The sequence below is a fragment of the Prionailurus bengalensis genome, chromosome A1, assembly GCF_016509475.1.
Source record: "Prionailurus bengalensis isolate Pbe53 chromosome A1, Fcat_Pben_1.1_paternal_pri, whole genome shotgun sequence".
Taxonomy (NCBI): domain Eukaryota; kingdom Metazoa; phylum Chordata; class Mammalia; order Carnivora; family Felidae; genus Prionailurus; species Prionailurus bengalensis.
In genome coordinates this window covers 140,290,306-140,309,869 of record NC_057343.1, presented here as the reverse complement: position 1 = coordinate 140,309,869, position 19,564 = coordinate 140,290,306, and the positions used below count along the sequence as shown (strand labels likewise).

Below are 19,564 nucleotides of genomic sequence, written 5' to 3'. Positions count from 1 at the left end.
AAGGGACCAAGGAGACACACCTTTGACTCCAGAATCTAGTTACCTCGCTCCTATCTCACTCCCTCATGCCAACCTTTGTGTTCCTATAACTGATATGCTTTTGGCACCGTGGCGTATCCTGACTGATGGCGGGAGAAAAGAGAATGGCAAGATGGAAGTTGAAGTCCAGAGAACAGTTGTTAAGAATTAAAAGCTGAAACCTGGTGGGGTGGGATGAAGTCATGGTCTTCTTTGTCCCTTCCCGTTCTGTTTAGCTGGGGGGAGCCAGAAAGTTACTTCACCCAGTCCAAGAGAGATTTCCAAAATTCCAGGTCAGTTCTGGACTGACTTAAGAACCAAAGCCTTAAAAATCAAAGTAGGGTAGGATGTTGTTTTGGAGGATGGATTAGGGATAGCTTGAGCATCAGATGAGGATCTAGGCTAACCTTGGGGAATCTCATATGTAAGGCAAAGATGATCAGAGAAATGGTCTAGACTCTGGGTATTGCTCCCATGCATTACTTGTTATAGGACTAAAAATGTCAAACCAAGGAAGTCCTGGGAACCTGATACTGGATCAGGCACCTGGAGAGTGTGAGTTTCTTAAATATTCCAGAGTTGAAGGAACTTGAATGTATTATCTTACAGGAATTAACTTTTATACTAAAAGGTGGGAGATCCTAAAAGATAATAACCTATTTTTTAAAAGCTAAAAAGCCATTAAAAATACCTTGTATGATTCCATTTGTTTGAAATATTTGCAGTAGTCCAAACTTTTAGAGACAGAAAAGATTAGGAATGGAAGGTGGGGACTTGCCTGGGTGGCTCAGTCAGTTAAGCGTCCGACTTCAGTTCAGGTCATGATCTCATGGTTCGTGGGTTCAAGCCCCGTGTTTGGCTCTGTGATGACAGCTCAGACCCTGAAGCCTGCTTTGGATTCTCTGTCTCCCTCTCTCTCTGCCCCTCCCCAACTTGTGCTTGCTTTCTCTCTTCTCTCTCTCAAAAATAAATAAAAACAAAAAAAATGAAGGTGGGGAATGGGGTGTAACAGTTCATTGTTAAAGGGTTTCTTTTAGGAGAAATTAAAATATTCTAAAATTAGATGGTGGGTTATAGTTATACAACTCTCTTAATATACTAAAAACCATTGAATTGTATTTTTTAAATGGGTGAATTGTGTGGCATGTAAATTATATGTCAATATAATTACATTTTCCAATATGGTAAAGGTGGGACTTGAGAATTACAAATGATTGGCTCATTGTGATTCCTTAGAAAAATCTGGAACAAATTATTAGACACATAGGAGACATTTAGATAAGAATGCAGTGATCTTTGAGAATCTGTAGGCATCCCTAAGAACAAGTCATGTCAGGCTAACCTTGACTTCTCTTTTATTAGGTTTACTTTGTTAATAGGTGAAGGAAATGGCATGACAAGTTGGTGTAAGCTATCATGATTTTAACAAAGCTTTTATTTGATGAAGTGTTGTATGGTGTATGAGTATATGAGATGTTGACTTGGAGGTTGGCTGACAGTGTTACTTAGGTTCACATGTATTGAGAAAAACATCCCTTAAACATGGTGATTATTCATTCCACATGTATCTGTAGTGAAATCTCTTCTAAAGTTTGATTGTATATTCTGTTACACTATAAAGAGCCAAACTCCCTCAACAGGCTGGAACACGACTTGTGTGTTGTTGATACTGGAAATATTTTAAAAGAAATCACAGGTATTATACCATTATACTCATAAATACTTGAGCCTGCATTTCTGACAGATAAGAACTTTTCTTACACCCACAACATCATCCTACCTAATATAGTTTCTTTTACTATTTAATATCCAGTCCATATTAAAATTTCCCAGTTTATCTACAAAATGCGTTTTTATAGTAAGTTTTTGTTTGAATCAGGATCCATCAAGGTCTACATATTACATATGCTTGTTGTGTGTCTTAAGTGTGTTTTAACCTATAACAGTTCTTCCTCTATTTTGTGTTTTCTTAGGGGTTCTAGAATCTTGGCTTTTGTCTTAAAGAATTTCCTAAATTCTGGATTTGGCTAATTTTATTTTTGTGGTGTTGTATAGCTTGTTTCTTCTTATATTGTCTGTAAGTGGATAGTCTATTTAGAAACCACAATCTGGGTGCTAGGTGTGCTCATTGCTATGGGATATCATTGCTTTTAGGCATTTTCAGTAAAATACATATTTTTAGAAAGAAAAATTATTAGTTCATACTGATATTTCTTTTTTTTTTTAACATTTATTCATTTTTGAGAGACAGAGACAGAGTGTGAGTGGGGGGAGGTGCAGAGAGAGAGAGGGAGACACAGAATCTGAAGCAGGCTCCAGAATCTGAGCTGTCAGCACAGAGCCTGCCGCAGGGATCAAACTCACAAACTGCGAGATCATGACCTGAGCCATAGTCGGATGCTTAACTGACTGAGCCACCCAGGCACCCCATACTGATACTACTATTTCAAACTTAATATTATACATTTACATTTAACTAATTTTATACTTATGTCTCTTTTTCTCTTAGGCTCAACATTTGTTTCTTAAAAATTACTTATTTCTTTATTGTATAATATACTTATTACTACCAACAATATTATTATCCATGTTAACAATGTTATTATCAACAATGAAACTACTAATGAAGGGTTTTTTTTGTAGTTTTTTCTGTTTTGTGCAGGTTTCATTAGTTCTGTATAGTCAAAATACTGTCTTTTCAAGTACTTGAAAATACTTTATTCTCTAAATATTGTGCTAAGTGAAATAAGTCAGTCAGGGAAAGATAAATACCATATGATTTCACTCATATGTGGAATTTAAGAAACAAAACAGGTGACCAAAGGGGGGAAAAAGAGAGACAAGATACAGATTCTTAACTGTAGAGAACAAACTGATGGTTACCAGAGGGGAGGTAGGGGTGGGTTAAATAGGTGTTGGGGATCAAGGAGTGCACTTGTGATTAGCACCAGGTGATGTATGCAAGTACTGAATCACTTTATTGTACACCTGAAATTACTATTACTTGTATGTTAACTAACTGAAATTTAAATAGAAACTTAAAAGAATTTTATTCTCTGTCCTACTTGCTTCTTACACAAGGAAGTCAGCTGATTTTAGAGGGAAGAAAGCACTTGATTCAATAATATGCTTTGAGGTGAAAATCCATAAGCAAACTTTAAGTAGAGGTCTACCTGTATTTCGTTAAGGAGTCTATTGTTTGACCAGCCAAATAAGGAGGATTGTGATGCCAGCCACTTCCTGAAATTGCTCTGCTTGTTTGAGTTAACCTGTGGTAGCTTTAAAATATGTCCACAAAATTTTTAATAGTCCTCCTTTCAAAAGGTAAAGCCTGATTCTCTTCCCCAAGATTGTGGGCTGGAGTGTCAGTGAGTTGCTTCTAACAATTAGGATGTAGCCGGAGTGACAGTATATGACTTTCAAGGCTATGTTAAAAGTATTGTAGCTTCTTCCTCGTTTTCTCTTCTCTCTCTCAGGTCATTAAGTGTGAGGCTAGGTGTCATATCATGAGGACACGTGAGTAGCTCTATGGAAAGGTCTTTGTGACAGTGAACTAGGGCCTCTCCGTCCCACACCCATGTGAGGGAGCCATCTTAGAAACAGATCCTGCAGCCCCAGTCAAGCTTTTATATAATCGTATCTCCAACCAACCTCTTGACTACATCCTCATATAACTCTGACCAGACCTCCAGCCCCCACCAGTGTCTCCCCGGGTCACCTGCTTTGGACCTCCACCCTCACCTTGGCTCGAAATAGACCCACGCTGTTCCTGCTCCACCATGGGCTCCTGCACCTGCGCCAGCTCCTGCAAATGCAAAGGGTACAAATGCACCCCTGTAAGAAGAGCTGCTCCTCCTGCTGCCCTGTGGGCGGTGCCAAGTGTGCTGAGGGCTGCATCTGCAAGGACGCATCTGACAAGTACAGCTGCTGTGTCTGATGTCGGGGGAGCCCATTCCTGATGGTAATAGAGCAGCATGTACAAACCTGCAGTGTTTTTACTTTTTCATACTACTTGGACCCAGTCGTTACATTCCTGTTTCTATGAAATACTTGAATGACAGTAATCCCATCTAGACTCTTTGGCAAAAGAAAAGAGAAGAGAAGAGAAGAGAAGAGAAGAGAAGAGAAGAGAAGAGAAGAGAAGAGAAGAGAAGAGAAGAGAAGAGAAGAGAAACTCAGATAGAACCACCTACCTGTGCCACTCCCAAATTGTTGGTACACAGATACTGTGAGATTATAAATAGTTATTCTTGTTTCAAGCCACTAAATTTGGGGGTAATTTGTTAGGTAGCCAAAAAGAGCTAATAAAGAACCTAAATGCAGGTTTAAAGTATGGGAGAAATACTCAGAAAAGTCATTTATTTATTGCCTTTTGGTGAGAAGAGAGTGCTTCAAATTAGAGGATATGTAAAGCAGAATTCATAATATTAAGGCTAGAGAGGGAAAGAGTAAGTGTGGATATTTGGTGAAGCAAACTATCCATTGTCTAAATCAGAGACTCTCAAAATAATGTATCCATTCCCTGGGAATTACCAACTCGGATTTCTAGGAAAGTGAGGTTCTAGCCCCTGCCTTTTCCTTTCTCCCAGTCCTTTTTTCTCATGCTCCTTGTTCCTAAGTCACTCTCACACTAGATGGTTTTTCTTTTCTTTTATGGTAAATGTTGAAACGCTTTTTTTTTTTTTTAATTTACATCCAAGTTAGCATATAGTACAATAATGATTTCAGGAGTAGATTCCCATAATTTGTCTCCTATGTATAACACCCAATGCTCATCTCGACAAATGTCTTCCTAATACTCCTTACCCATTTAGCCCATGCCCCCACCCACAACCCCTCCATCAACTCTCAGTTCTCTATAAGTCTCATGTTTTGTCCCCCTCCCTGTTTTTATATTATTTTTGTTTCCCTTCCCTTATGTTCATCTGTTTTGTCTCTTAAAGCCCTCATCTGAGAGAAGTGATATGATCTTTGTCTTTCTCTGATTTCACTTAGCATAAAACCGTCTAGTTCTATCCATGTTGCTGCAAATGGCAAGATTTCATTCTTTTTGACCGAGTACTACTCCATTGTATACATATATACCACATCTTCTTTATCCATTCATCTGTTGATGGACATTTGGGCTCTTTCCATACTTTGGCTATTGTTGATAGTGCTGCTGTAAACACTGGGGTGTATGTGCCCCTTTGGAACAGCACACCTCGGGGCGCCTGGGTGGCGCAGTCGGTTAAGCGTCCGACTTCAGCCAGGTCACGATCTCACGGTCCGGGAGTTTGAGCCCCGCGTCGGGCTCTGGGCTGATGGCTCAGAGCCTGGAGCCTGTTTCCGATTCTGTGTCTCCCTCTCTCTCTGCCCCTCCCCCGTTCATGCTCTGTCTCTCTCTGTCCCAAAAATAAATAAACGTTGAAAAAAAAAAATTAAAAAAAAAAAGGAACAGCACACCTGTATCCCTTGGATAGATACCTAGTAGTGCAATTGCTGGGTCGTAGCCTAGTTCTGTTTTTAATTTTTTGAGGAACCTCCATATTGTTTCCAGAGTGGTTGCACCAGTTTGCATTCTCACCAGCAGTGCAAAAGAGATCATCTTTCTGTGCACCCTCACTGCGTGGATTATTATTTGACACCGAATCTCGAGATAAACAGCACAGCCCTGTTGGCAACTCCCTTGGAAAACTTCTTTTCCTAAAAGAAAGCTGTGTACTCTGTATTTTCTTTGCTGAACAAAACATGAAGATCCAGACATAAATTTGTTATCTACTGTTACCTGGCTTGTATATGAATTATAGGTTTAATTATATCTATTATTACTTACTATTTCCCTATCTAATATTAAATTCTCATAATAATTTGAAAAGTAGAATTGCTGAGTCTTAACAATTTTTAGAGGATCTAGCTTATATTGTCCCTTTGTAGTGTTATGTTTTTCACTCCTAGAATGCTTTGTTATAAAAGGAAAAATGTATATATATTTAATTTGGGGGTATATATAATTTACACAAATTTAGGTCCTTTCTGTCATTCCAGATACTAACATGGAAATTTAGGCTCTGTTTAGTGTTTGTAGTGTTACTTAAAGCCTATTTCCGACATCCTCCCTGATTATATTCTTCTTTTTTGTTTAATTTTTTTTAATGTTTATTTATTTTTGACAGAGAGAGAGAGACAGAGACAGAGCATGAGCTGGGGAGGGGCAGAGAGAGAGGGAGACACAGAATCCGAAGCAGGCTCCAGGCTTGGAGCTGTCAGCACAGAGCCCGACGCGGGGCTGGAACTCGTAGACCACAAGATCATGACCTGAGCCGAAGTCAGATGCTCAACCGACTGAGCCACCCAAGCGCCCCTATATTCTTCATGTATTAAACAGTACTTAGTGAATATTTACTGTTTGTCAGACACTGAGATAGGCACTGGGAATATAAAGATGATTAAGACATATACCTGTAGTAAAAACTTAGAAGCAACTTAAACATCTGTCAATAGGGTACTTAAATAAAATACAGGGGCGCCTGGGTGGCTCAGTCAGTTGGGCAACTGACTTCGGCTCAGGGCATGATCTCGCAGTCCGTGGGTTCGAGCCCCGCATAGGGTTCTGTGCTGACAGCTCCGAGCCTGGAGCCTGCTTCGGATTCTGCGTCTTCCTCTCTCTGTTCCTCCCCTGCTCGTTCTCTGTCTCTCCTGTCTCTCAAAAATAAACATTAAAAAAAATTAAAAAATAAAATAAAATACAGTACATTCATATAGTACATTCAATAGTAGACTATTACTCAGCTGCTAAAAAGAATGAGAAAGTTCATTTTATACTGACATGGTACAATTTCTAAGCTCTTTTGTTGGGGGAGGGGCGGCAAGATATAGAGGAATGTATATATTCTATGGCCACTTGTGTAAGAAGAAAATCTGTACATATTTGTATGTATACATACATATATACATGTTGGACTAGATTAAAAAAATTCAGAAGAAACTATAGTACTTAAAAAAATTAGATGACTGAAATTCAGGGATAGAGGAGGAAACTTATTTTTCATTGTATACTTTTCTGAGTCTTCTATATTTTGAACTATATTCATTAATTTCCTATTCATATGTAATTAATTTTAAAAGAAAGACATAGTCCCACCCTCAACAACCTTAGAGTGCCCAAGAGACAGATTAATAAGAAATAAGTGTAATATATATTGGGCACTATGATAAAATATGTACCCAAAAAAAGGCAGCAGCAGTGGATGAGGAGGTCAGGGAGAGCATCATGAGGAGGTAACTTGAGGAGTAGGAACAATTAAGGATTGACTAGTTTCTTTCTCCCTGACACTGGGGAGGAGCAACGGCAACACAGCTACAGATGGAAGATGACATAACCATCTCCTGGAACATGTCAAACTTGTATTTACTACTACAGAACCGACGCCTAATTCTCGGTGTACCTCTAGATCCGTTTCACCAGCACCTGAACTATCTATATTTCTGATCTTTCCTTCCTCCCTCAGTCTTTCCCTCCTTCCCTCTCCCTCTCTGCCCCCTCCCTTTCCCCCTTTTTCTCTATTTTTGTAAGAGAAAGGATATGTGTATCAACAAATTATGATTTAGTAAGTTGCATTAATTTTTTTATTGGGCAAAGATGTTACAGATAAACCCAAGCTCTCTTGTTGAAAGAAATATCCGATGTTGCTTAGAGTTGTAAGCCAGCACACATTTGCAATAATATACCTTTTGTCTGGGCACGCTCACATGAACGGTCTTCCTGTAGGTGGCAGCGTTACTTCTTTTGAATGGAGCTGATCCCTTACTTAGAAGTGACAATGGAAAGTGTGCTTTGGATGAGGCCAAAGATTCACGTATGAAGCGTCTCCTTGAGAAATATATTCCTAAACACCAAAAACATCTTACATCAGGTAAGATTAAACTGGCCTGTTATATCTGTTCATCATGTTGGTAGAGAGTTACAGGAATTGAATTTAGAATTACAGAAACTTAATTTCCTTTCCTCCTTAGTTGTGAGAATGTCTATCCAGTGGTGTCCTTGCTCCGTTCCTTTAGTAAAGCACACTGACTTGTTTGCAAATGCACATAATGTAAGGACTCCAAAAGAACAAAGAGAAAAAAGGGATAATATCAAAGGTACTTTTTCCTAGTTGTGCATTACAAACAGTTAAGAAAACTTTTATAAAGTTCTGGTCCCCCCCACTCCCCTGACAGTTTTTTGGCTAACATGATATGATGTAGTTCGATGAGTATGGTCAGGATTGTTTTTGTTTCCATCCCCTAAGAATCTTCTCCTATGGTTATATTTTTGCCCTGTCATCCATTACACTGTTAAAAATTGAACTACCAAAGAACTTGATTTATAGTTGTCAATAACAAGGTTATAAGAATAATTTACATGCATGACACTTTCTTTATATTCTCCTTAATGCATCTGTTAGATTTTTTGGTACGATCACAGCATTCCTCTGCTCAAACCCTGCAGTGGCTTTCCATTTAATCTAGAAGAAATGTCAGCATCCTTACAGTGGCATACAGGCCCCTATATGAGCTGGCCACCCAACCAGTTAACTTCTACCATTCTCTACCTCTGTCTCTCAGCTTCAGTCACACTGGCTTCCTTGCTGTTTCTCAAATATGCCTCTCCCACCTCCTTCAAGTCTTAGTTTAAATGTCATCTTCTCAGGGAGACCTCAACCATCCTATTTAATACTGCAACCTACCTCTTTCCCACCCTCATCATATTAGTTACCTATCTCTATGCAAGTTACCCGAAATTTAGCATCTCAGAATACCAAACGTATTATCTCTCACAGTTTCTGAGGAGTAGAAGTCTGGAAGCAGTTTAACTGAGTAACCAGTTCTGAACCAGTGTCTCTTACAGGTTGCAGCCAAGCTCTTAGTGAGGAATGGTCATCACAAGGCTCGGCTAGGGCAGGAAAATCCACTTTGAAGCTCATTCACCTGGTTATCGGCAGGCCTCATTGCCTCACTGCTCATTAGCTGGAGGTTTAAATTACTTGCCACCGGAGCTTTCTCCATAGAGCTGCTGACAGCCTTGTAGCTGGCTCAGAGCAAGTGATCTAAGAGAGAACGCACCCAAGACAGAGGCCCCAAGCTTTCTATAAACTAATCTTGGAAGCACTTATGCCATATTCTATTTGTTGTAGTAAGTCACTAAGTCTACGAAGTTCCACCTTTTGAAAGGAGGAAATACCAAAAATTTTATGAACCTATTTTTCAAACTGCCACACTCCAATCCTTCTTACCTTATATTACTCTTCTATTTATCCCTTTTCCATAGCACTTAACACCTTCTAACACATTGGACAATTTGTTTATTTTTTATTTTCAGTCTTCCCCCACCAGAATCTAAGCTCCATGAAGGAAAGGATTTGTGTTTAGTCTGGTGATGAATACTTAAGTGCCTTGTACCCAGTAGGCGTTGAGTAAATATTTGTTGAATAAGTAGTGTGTCAGTCCTTTTAAACAAAACAAACAAAATAAAGTCTTTACCTTCAGGAGCTGTATGTGTGCTTCATTCACTTTTACCAAACTATATGTTAATAACATTTTCCCTAAGAGGTAACTATTTGAATGCTGTTGACAAAGAACTAAGACTTGGATGAAAACACCCTATGTTATTTTATTTATTTTTTTACACTTGATCTTAGCCAAAAGGCCGAGAAGCAATATTTATTTATTTTTTGAGAGAGAGAGAGAGAGAGTACAAGTGGTGGATAGGGGCAGAGAAAGAGAGAGAGAGAGAATCTTAAGCATGGAGCCTGACAGCTGGATCCCAAGACCCTGGAATCATGATCTGAGCTGAAATCAAGAGTTGGACTCTCAGCTGACTGAGCTACCTAGGCACCCCAACACCCTACTTTATAATAACGAGATAATTTCATTGAGAATTAAAGGCCACCAAGAGGCAATTAGTTAATGGTTCTTTAGAACAAAACACTCCTTCCCCTGTAGCCCAGTCTCATCAGAAAATAAGAGGGACAGACTACACCTTGTTGAGGCCAGGTCTGTAAAAGCACATTGAGATAGATTATTCATGCTTCCATTCATTGAGATAAATTATTGCACTTATATTTACATTTCAAGCTATGTGGAAAATTGCACATATTCAGTTGGAAGCCAAAGCATGTATGTTTTAAAATTTTTGCTTTGATAATCTGCTTAATTTCTTTACTGCTCTATTTTAATAGGATGCATTGTTTTGCTTTTCTGAGAGTGCTTTCTCCAGCATTATAGCCCTTTCTCCAAATCCAGAATCTCCCATTCACTAATGCCCACTTCTGACCTACACCTACCCAAGGGAATTTCTTTCATGGAAAAGGATCCCAAGCCTTTTTTCTTAGGATTTAGCTTCCATTCTTCCTTGGTGAGGGAATTTACGAAGCTGGGCTGTGTTATCATGCTTTAGTAGGTGGTTTGAATATTTCTTGTTTGAAGTTTTGAAGTCTGTCATTAATTATTAGCTGACATCAATATAAATGAAAAAACTAGTTGAGAGTTTCTGTTTTTAAATTTGAGTTGAATAGCTTTTAGTTACGGGAATGATGGACAAAAAAACCTCCCTCATGCAATAATATTTGGTGGTTTTCTTAGAGTAAAATACATCTTCTTTGGTATAGGACAGGAGTTCATTCTTTGTAACTTTATAGCCTGAGATATATTAACACTCAGTTTTCTCATCTGTAAATTTGGGCTTCTAATATCTGCTCCTCTACTTAGATACCTGTGGGATTGTTACTGTCAGGATTAGAGTTGATGTATGTAAGATGCTTCAGTACAGTACCTTACATATGACAGAAGCTTGGAATAACAGAGTGAAAAAAATTACAGCTACATCACCAACATTCACCACCTCAGAATTGATACTTGTATAGATTTTTTTGTTAAATTGGTTATACTAGAGCATATAGACCCTTGAAACTGAGAGGAGATTAAAGCCCCTTTCTAGCTTCCAGATTCTCTTAGGAACCATGCCCAAAATGGTGGTTCCTGTGAAATATTTTTTTGCTGTCTTATTTAAGAACCACAGTTAGGAAAAAGCACAGAGTCCTTTCTGCTCTTGAAAAAAAAATAATAAAATTAATAATGGAGCACTTTCTATGTGTCAGGACCTCCTCTAAACTCTGTACATGGATTACATGGATTGTTTTACTGAATCTTCACAACAATTCTGTAAGATAGGGACGATTACTACCTTCATTTTATGGAACTGAGGCAGAGATATTAAGAAACTTACCCAGGGTCACCCAGCTGCTAAGCAAATGAGTAAAGATAGAAACTCAGGAGTAGCCTCCAGAGAGTGTGCTCCAAGCCTGTTTGCTTCATTGAAGGACATCCTATGAACTTACTGTCTTCTGTATGAGGTGAGTAGGTGAATGCCAGGCCTCATTATGCTCGTTGTAAGTTGATTGCTATCATGAAAATTATTCCCAAGAAATAAAATATTCTTTTTTCCAGTTACATCCCTGTTAAAATATTTTTATATTTCTAGTTCCTAGTGTATTTAAAGAATTTTAAATTGTTTACATATCACACCTAAGATGTTCATTCATTATTCCTTCTTCTATTAGATAATGATTGAATACCTCCTACATATAAGGCACTGTTTCTAGGCTTTTGTCTTTTGAGGCCAAATGTATATATAGGTAACTAATTCTACCTCTAGGATTTAAAAGAGACACTAAAGTACTTTTATTATCAACCTAGGTATATTTTATTAAGCCATCTTTTTTTTTCTTACGCATTCTCAAGACTGGCCTTTTCTATGCATGTATGTTTCATTTTTAAGAGAACAAAGCATTCAGACTAGAACCTTATTAAGCAGACATATTAGGAAATGATAATCCAGTTAATTATGAAATAATTTTTTGCTATATAAAAGTAGTTTGCTGACAGCTCCGTATCTGGATATATCTGTGGGAAATATAGAAATAGTTCATTGCCCGTCTTTGTTGTTATTTTGTTGGGGCCATATTGCTTTTCCTACAGAAATATTTTCAGCTTTCTCAAGATAGTATGGGGTTTCTAATAAATATGAAAGTTATTAGTTATAGGAACGTTATATGTGCCAATTTGAATGGAAAATGTTTGCATAATTTCACTTATCCTCTGGTTTTCTCATGGCAAAGGACTTGTGGATTTTAGAAGTCTAGAGTCTGACTGCAGGAGGCTGTTTTCTTTGATTTTCTCTTTTTGTTTACAGCTCAAAAGAACAGCACTGACCTATCAGACATAGAGGATGTACACCAGCACAAGGTATAGCGCTGTTTAGCAGTAAACATTTTTATAGATTGCACACGCTGCCCATTTTATAGATTATCAGAGTGGAAAGAAAGATGGTTAAAGCATTCATCAGGAACAGTGACTTCACCTTGCGTTTAAGAAACTTTGGAATAGTTACGTGAGAATCAGTGTTCTGGGCTGTTAGTTCAGGAAGCAGTTGAGTAAAGGTAGCATATTTTGGCACACTGATGTGTCAATAGCCATTTCCTTTTTCCTCCTCTTCATGGAGCCATGGGGTTTATCATCCATGACAAATTTCTTCTGGCCAGAGGTGTCAACCCATTCCTTCAAACTTTATACTGTGGGCCATTACTCTTCATTTGGGGCTTGGTTTGTGGTGACTGAGAGGAAGCAGTGTCCCTGTTTTAATCTTAGCAGCCCACAACAGTTTTTTCATGCAGATTGGTTTGGGAGCCTATCTGCCTTCTTGGGTTTTGTTTTGTTTTGTTTGTTTTTTGGGGTTTTTTTGGTTGGTTCGTTGGTTGGTTTTTATTTTTATTTTTTTTATTTTGAGAGAGAAGGAGAGAATGCCAGCAGGGGAGATGGGCAGAGGAAGAGAGGAGAATCTTAAGCAGTCTCCACACTCAGCATGGGATCAACATGGGGCTCAGTCCCACAACCGTGGAATCATGACCTCAGCCGAAATCAGGAGTCTAATGCTCAACCGACTGAGCCACCCAGGCTATCTTCTTGTTTTTAAATCCCTTCTTTTCCTGCCCTACCTATAGTCTGTCAGATACTAAATGAAAAAACTCTCAATTCTAGCTCTATCTGTATAACAATTGGGAGAGGAGAATATTTCTAAAGCATTCTCATTGGGTTATGTTTAAAGCCTATAAAAATTAAGTAGATTAAATTTTGAATTATGCCTAATAAGAGGAACAGTGCTGAATACTGGCAAAAACAAAATGTGAACCAAAAAATATGGATTAGTACACATAATGAGTCTTAATCTACTACATTTCCCTTTTTCTGCTAATCCTTTTTTGAAATACGACGTTGTATATATATGCCATCAGGTGCTGTGTTTAGATCAAATCATAAAATTGAATGGCATAATGATTTCATTTATCAACAATTCTGAGTTAATTGAATATAGAGCTACAGCGGAAAATTAAAGCTAACTATGTTTTCTTTCTTTAGAAACCAAAATTCAATTCTAAAAATCTCATTGGGTTTGTTTGTGATGAAAATTCCAACAGACAGAAATCAGAAGATGTAAAAGTTGATAAAGGAAGCAAAGAAGGTTTATTTATAAATAAAGATGTATATGAACATTACCGAAGAGATTCCAAAGACACAAAATTTGGTAAATCCATGCATAAGCAATCAGCTCTTAACCAAATACACTCTATTAGAGGACTCAGAAAAGACAGTCTCCAGGATATCAAAGGTCCTAGCACAAATGTGTCTAAAGCCAGAGGAAGAAGAAACACATGGCATAAAAGAACTCAAGTGGATGATGCAAAACAAGAAAGCATTCCAAGAAAGACAGTCGCTGTTTCTTCTTCCAGAAGAATAAATAGATTGGTTACTGGTCAACAAGATATTCTCCAAGGCTTTGCTGACCTTCCAGAAAAGTCACATAAACTTTTTAGCCTAGCTCCGTCAAGCCTGAAAAATGGATTAGGTAATAGTATGGAGGCTTGTTCAGTTCTCAAAGAGACACATATCCACAGCCTGGATTTATCAGATAATCAGGAAACAACATGCTTGGAATCCACTCATGGAGCTGAAGCTGTTTTTTTCTCAGGACTTTCCTTACAGAAAGAAATCAAGTTACCACTTGTTACTACACATCAGCAGCCTGACACTCACCAAGAACAACAGCACATTAGCCTTTCTCATGAAAATAGTAACTTGGGTCAAAAAGGTGAGAGCCTTAATGAGTGGGAAAATTCTTTCGCATCCTTTATAAAGGAAAATCTTAGTGATGATGATGATTGCTATATCTCTGAGAAGACTATAACACCTAAAAAAGTGGTATGTTCTACGGGTTGCAAAAACCACTATAATTGTGAAGAGAATATAACAAATAGAGAAGAAATGGATTTTCAACAGTTTTTCCCTTCTGAAGACTGTATTTCACAGGAAAATAAGTTAAAAGCTTGCAGTCTAACCATATTTCCACAACAGGAAGCTGTTGATTTTTCTGAGTCAGGTAATACAATAGGTCCTGAACAACAAGTTGCAAATTACGGACGATGCACATATGAAACTTCTTTTGATCATTCACATGGCAGTCCAGAGCTTTGTCCAGGAACATTTTCAACACAGGGAACTTCAAAGTTGACTAGTCATGTGGAGCTATTCAAAAGGCTTCAAGATCCTTTAATGGATCAAACAGATACGCATACTGTGGAAAAGGTAAATGAGGGAGAAGACGCTAAAAGGGATTACAACGATGAAAGTCAAAAACCAAGTTCTTCCAAAGGGCCTTTGTCTGCAGTTGTTAATTCTCATGTAATAGAAACAACTACAGTTGAAAAAAGGAAACAAGATATTCCAGAGAACAAAACCATACATAATATAATTTTTTATTCTGCCGACAATATTAATAAGGAATTGACCAATGTCTCACAACTTAGACAAAAAGAAGAGAAAGAAATTTCTCATATACCAGGTATTAATAATATTTCTTGATTAGTACACATTTCCAATAGATTTACTTATTTGATAGAAATTTCTAACTGAATTCCACTCACCTTATGCCCAAACTGACCAGAATCAGGACATGTAGAGTATAATTTAGGGATACTATTAATTAATATTGTTGACTTGAAAATCAAACTATTATCATCAAAGATTGTTGATAAATTGATGTTTATAGAAGTTAATAATTTATAGAGGTTTCTATAGCAGGAAATCGTTAGCTCATTTGATTTCAGTGGTTCACTGTATTCCTGTAAGTATTGTATCTAGCACACTTTGTTATATAAAGGTATACTTTTTTAAGAATTTATTTTTAAGTAATCTCTGTCCTCAACCTGGGGCTCAAACTCATAACCCTGAGATCAAGAGTCACATACTCTATTGACTGAGCCAGCCAGGCACCCCTAAAAACATTTTTAAGACTTTCATTCCCTTAAAACACACACACACACACACACACCAGTCCAGGTAGGAACAGAAACTTGGAACAGTTATGTGACCAGACTCTTTTCTAATCATGTAGCTAGTAAGGAAAACTGTATGTTGCAAAATGTTTGGTTTTCAGGTGAGAAATTAACTAATATCATTGGAGATGAAAACTCTGTGAGAAACATTGAAAAAAAAGAAAAAACAGATTCTGAAATTCAAATGTCTACTGGTATCCAGAAACACAAAAAAGTCCGGAATTTGAGAAAAAAACAAAATTTTTTGAAAGCTACCTGCAGCCAAGGTTTGTATTTCTATACTTGTCTAGGTAAAAGTTGACATGATCAATCCCAGCAATCCACTCTACTTCAGGGAATTGCTAAACTTTCACATTTACGGTTGATTTTTTTTCTCATTCACTAGGTTATAAGATTACTTCAGCTATATTTATCAGATGGTTTTACTATAAAGTGCCACTTGAGAATCCATTAGTCTTCAGATACATTCTTGTCATATTTCTGCCTAAGACTTTTAACTTGAAATGTTAGAGGAGGTATAAGCAGACAGCAATGATATTGAGTGGGGGCAGCACATCTGAACTGTGCCAGATCACTTAACAGCTTCCAGAGAGCCCTTTCAACATAAGGGAAATTAAAGAGTAGCCACTGGTTTTCATTTTGTCAGATGAATGAACTGTGTGTGCTTGACAATATAGACAAGCTAACTCTCTTTTGATGGTCCTTGGAGATAAGGCTGTGGTGAACAATAGGCTGGGCCAAGCCACTTCAGGTTAAATATTAAACACTGAAAAGTTCATTTGTCTATTGTTTCTTAAGAGGTAGGAAGAACACTGGATTAGGCATTCTGTGAGAACCTTGTCCCATTGTCCCTCTCTTGTGTAATCTAAAGACCTTCTTATACATCCCTCCTGTAGTGGGTTGAATAGTGGTCCTCCAAAACATGTCCATGTCTTAATCCCTGGAACCTGTGATATTATTTTATATAGAGGTGAATATTATCTTATTTAGAAAAAGAATCTCTGCAGATATAATTAAGGATCTTGAGCTTCCAGAGAGTAAAGAATAGATCACATACAAAGTAACTGAAAGCTGAGTATTTAATAGCATTATACTTTATTAGTAAATAATATTATTGGGGTGCCTGGATGGCTCAGTTGGTTAAGCCTCCGACTCCTGGTTACAGATCAGGTAACTCTTGATCTCATGGTTCATGGGTTTGAGACCTGTGTCGGGCTCTGCACTGACAGCACGAGCTTGCTTGGGATTTTCTCTCTCCCGTTCTCTTTGACCCTCCCCTACTCACTGTCAAAAACCAACTCACAAACTAAAAATAAATCTTAATACCATGTATTCAATATTATATTTTTAATAATTATTAATATTTATTAATTTATTAATAAAGTATAATGCTATTAAAAAGTACTCAGTATTAACAACAGTTGACTTTATGAAGAAGTTTTTTTGCAAGTTTAAATTGAGTCCTCTTTTTTTCCTTTCTAGTTTTTTTTTCCAGATTTTATTTTAAAATTTTAGTTACATGGTGTAGAAATTTATGATGACAATAACTTTGAAGAATTTTAGAGTTTTTGCCCCAAAATGTTTATTATGTGCCTACCTCCTTTGCTATAACACAAAGAACAAGGTTAGAAGGTTTGGACCATTCACAGTAACAATGACTGGGAGAGATTTTTCAATTCAAACTTGAAAACTGCAGGTCTGCCATTTTGGGTATTTCATAATTTTAAAATATGTTCTCTATATATGTATATAAAATATTGAATATATATAATAGACATAAAATGTCTTTATTGTTCCAGTAAAGAATTCCTGAGTGCAAATTTCTTCTTCTTTTTTTTAATGTTTGTTTTTGAGAGAGAGAGAGAGAACATGAGCAGGGGAGGGGCAGAGAGAGAGGGAGACACAGAATCTGAAGCAGGCTCCAGGTTCTGAGCTGTCAGCACAGAGTCGGACACAGGGCTCGGAACCACGAATCTTGAGATCGTGACCTGCACCGAAGTCAGACACTTAACTGACTGAGCCACCCAGGCACCCCACTGAGCACAAATTTCTGAAGAGCAATATGATTTTGTCTGGACGCCAGTGGAAGATAGCCATGAGGCTGTTACTATTCCTGTGATTCATATAATCAAAGAATCCTCTTGCTGGCATTTAGGAAATGGAGCAGGGAGAGGGTCTTAAGGTTTAAAGCAATGGTTTGCAAACCTTATCCTGCATCAAAATCACCTGAAAAGCTTATTAAAATACATATTGCTGGACTCTAGACTCAAAACATCTGATTTATTAGGTGTGTTCTCTCTTGGTATATAACAAATTCACAAACTTAGTTTAAAACAACACACATTTTTCAACCTCATAGTTGCTGCAGGTCAGGAATTGGGTATGGCTTAAGCAGGTCTTCTCAGTTTATTTTATAGGCTACAAGCAAGCCGTTGGCCAAGACAGGTCTCATCTGAAGTCTCAACAAGGGAAGGATCCATTTTCAAGCTCATGTGGTGGTTGTCAGAATTCAGTTCCTTGAGGGTTGTGGCCAGTTTGTGGTCATCCTCAGTTTCTTTTCATGAGTTTTTCCAGCATGTCCACTTGGTTCATCAAAACATGCAAGTTGAAGGTGATAGCGCAAATTTGCTAGCAAGACAGAAAATGTTAGTCTCTTGTAGCCTAATGAAAGGAATGAAATATACTCTTGATATTGAGGTCTTCTATTGGTTAGAAGCAAATTATTCAAGAGGATGGGATTATCCAAGGCCATAAATACCAGGAGATGGGGATCATTAGAAGTTTTGTGTTTGTTTTGTTTTTATGTTATTTTATTTTGAAAGAGAGCACATGCGCAGGCAGGGGAGGGGCAGAGAGGGAGAGAGGGAATCCCAAACAGGCTCATTGTCTCAACCTTGAGATCACGACCTGAGCAGAAATCAAGAGTCTGACACTCAACTGGCTGAGCCACCCATGCTCCCCAGGAGTTATCTTAAAGTCTGCCCTCTACAGTAGGCTTTTGGAGTGGGCTGGAGAATTTGCATTTTGAACACATTTCCCAGGTCATACTGATAACTGCTAATCTGGGACTACATTTGAGAACTACTGGTATAATGAATATCCTTTCTGTTTCATCACTCAAAACCTCAACTTTGCCTTATGTCTCACTCTGAAGCTTCTCTGATACAATTTCTACAGAAAATAACCTCCAGTTACCTGGCTTGGGGATGGGGACCTTGGTAAGAGGAATGGTTGCCAGACACTACAGGATTAGGGAAGGGAACTTGGATTCCCAACTTTTCTATATATGGTTTTTTGGTTTTTGTTTTTCAGTCAATCTCTGCACTTCTAGCCCAGTTGCATGCACCCTGCCTTCCATGGTACTTGATGTCCTCAAGCGCTGGGGTTCAGGTGGACTCTTTCTCTATAATTGTTTTTGCAGCCATTTGGGTTGAGTCATTTCCCCCAGTCTACCAAGTCAGTTAACTCTTCTCTGTCACTAATTTTCTGATTCCCAAAAAGTTGTTGACGCCTCTGTCCTCCATTGTTTCCTCTTCTTTTGTCCTTATATGGTATTTAAAAAAAATCTTTTATCATCATTTTAACATGGTTTAGGGAAGATATTAAGAAGGAAATATGGTTCTTTTGTTGTTGTTGGTTTGTGTGCTTTCGCTCCAACTTAGGTCTTTCTAACTTGTGCAAAGAAAAGAGTTTTAAAAATCTTTGGGGACACCTGCGTGAATCAGTCAGTTAAGTGTCTGACTCCTGACTTTGGCTCAGGTCATGATCTCATGGTTCTTGGGGTTAGAGCCCTGCATCAGGCTCTGCTCTGACAGTGCAAAGCCTGCTTGGGATTCTGTCTCCCTCCCTCTCTCTACCCCTCCCCTGCTCATGCACACACACACACCCTCTTTCTCTCTCAAATATAAATAAATATATTTTAAAATCTTTGGATAATGATATTGTACTACATGCTTTATGGAAGAAAAACCAGTCAATAGGCCATAATTCGGTTTTTGGCATCTTTTGTGATCAGAAACACACTTACTGAGATAGAGAATAGAGGAGTTTTATAAAATCACAATTTGTTTTAAGAAAAATGTTATCCATTATTACAGGACTACTGAGAATGAGAGGAGTGTAGAACTGTAGTAAGTTTG

General features: G+C 37.9%; 1 protein-coding gene and 1 pseudogene across 1 annotated transcript in view; both read left to right on the top strand.

The window, feature by feature from the left end:
* ANKRD31 (ankyrin repeat domain 31) overlaps window positions 1-19,564 on the top strand; it is a 142,562-nt gene that overhangs the window by 60,589 nt on the left and 62,409 nt on the right. Inside the window, exons 12-15 of the mRNA XM_043592111.1 lie at window positions 7,769-7,913; window positions 12,230-12,282; window positions 13,453-14,932; window positions 15,527-15,691. Coding sequence (XP_043448046.1) covers window positions 7,769-7,913; window positions 12,230-12,282; window positions 13,453-14,932; window positions 15,527-15,691 — 1,843 coding nt within the window. The remainder of the gene's footprint in view (window positions 1-7,768; window positions 7,914-12,229; window positions 12,283-13,452; window positions 14,933-15,526; window positions 15,692-19,564) is intronic.
* Window positions 519-3,955, top strand: LOC122496083 (annotated as a pseudogene).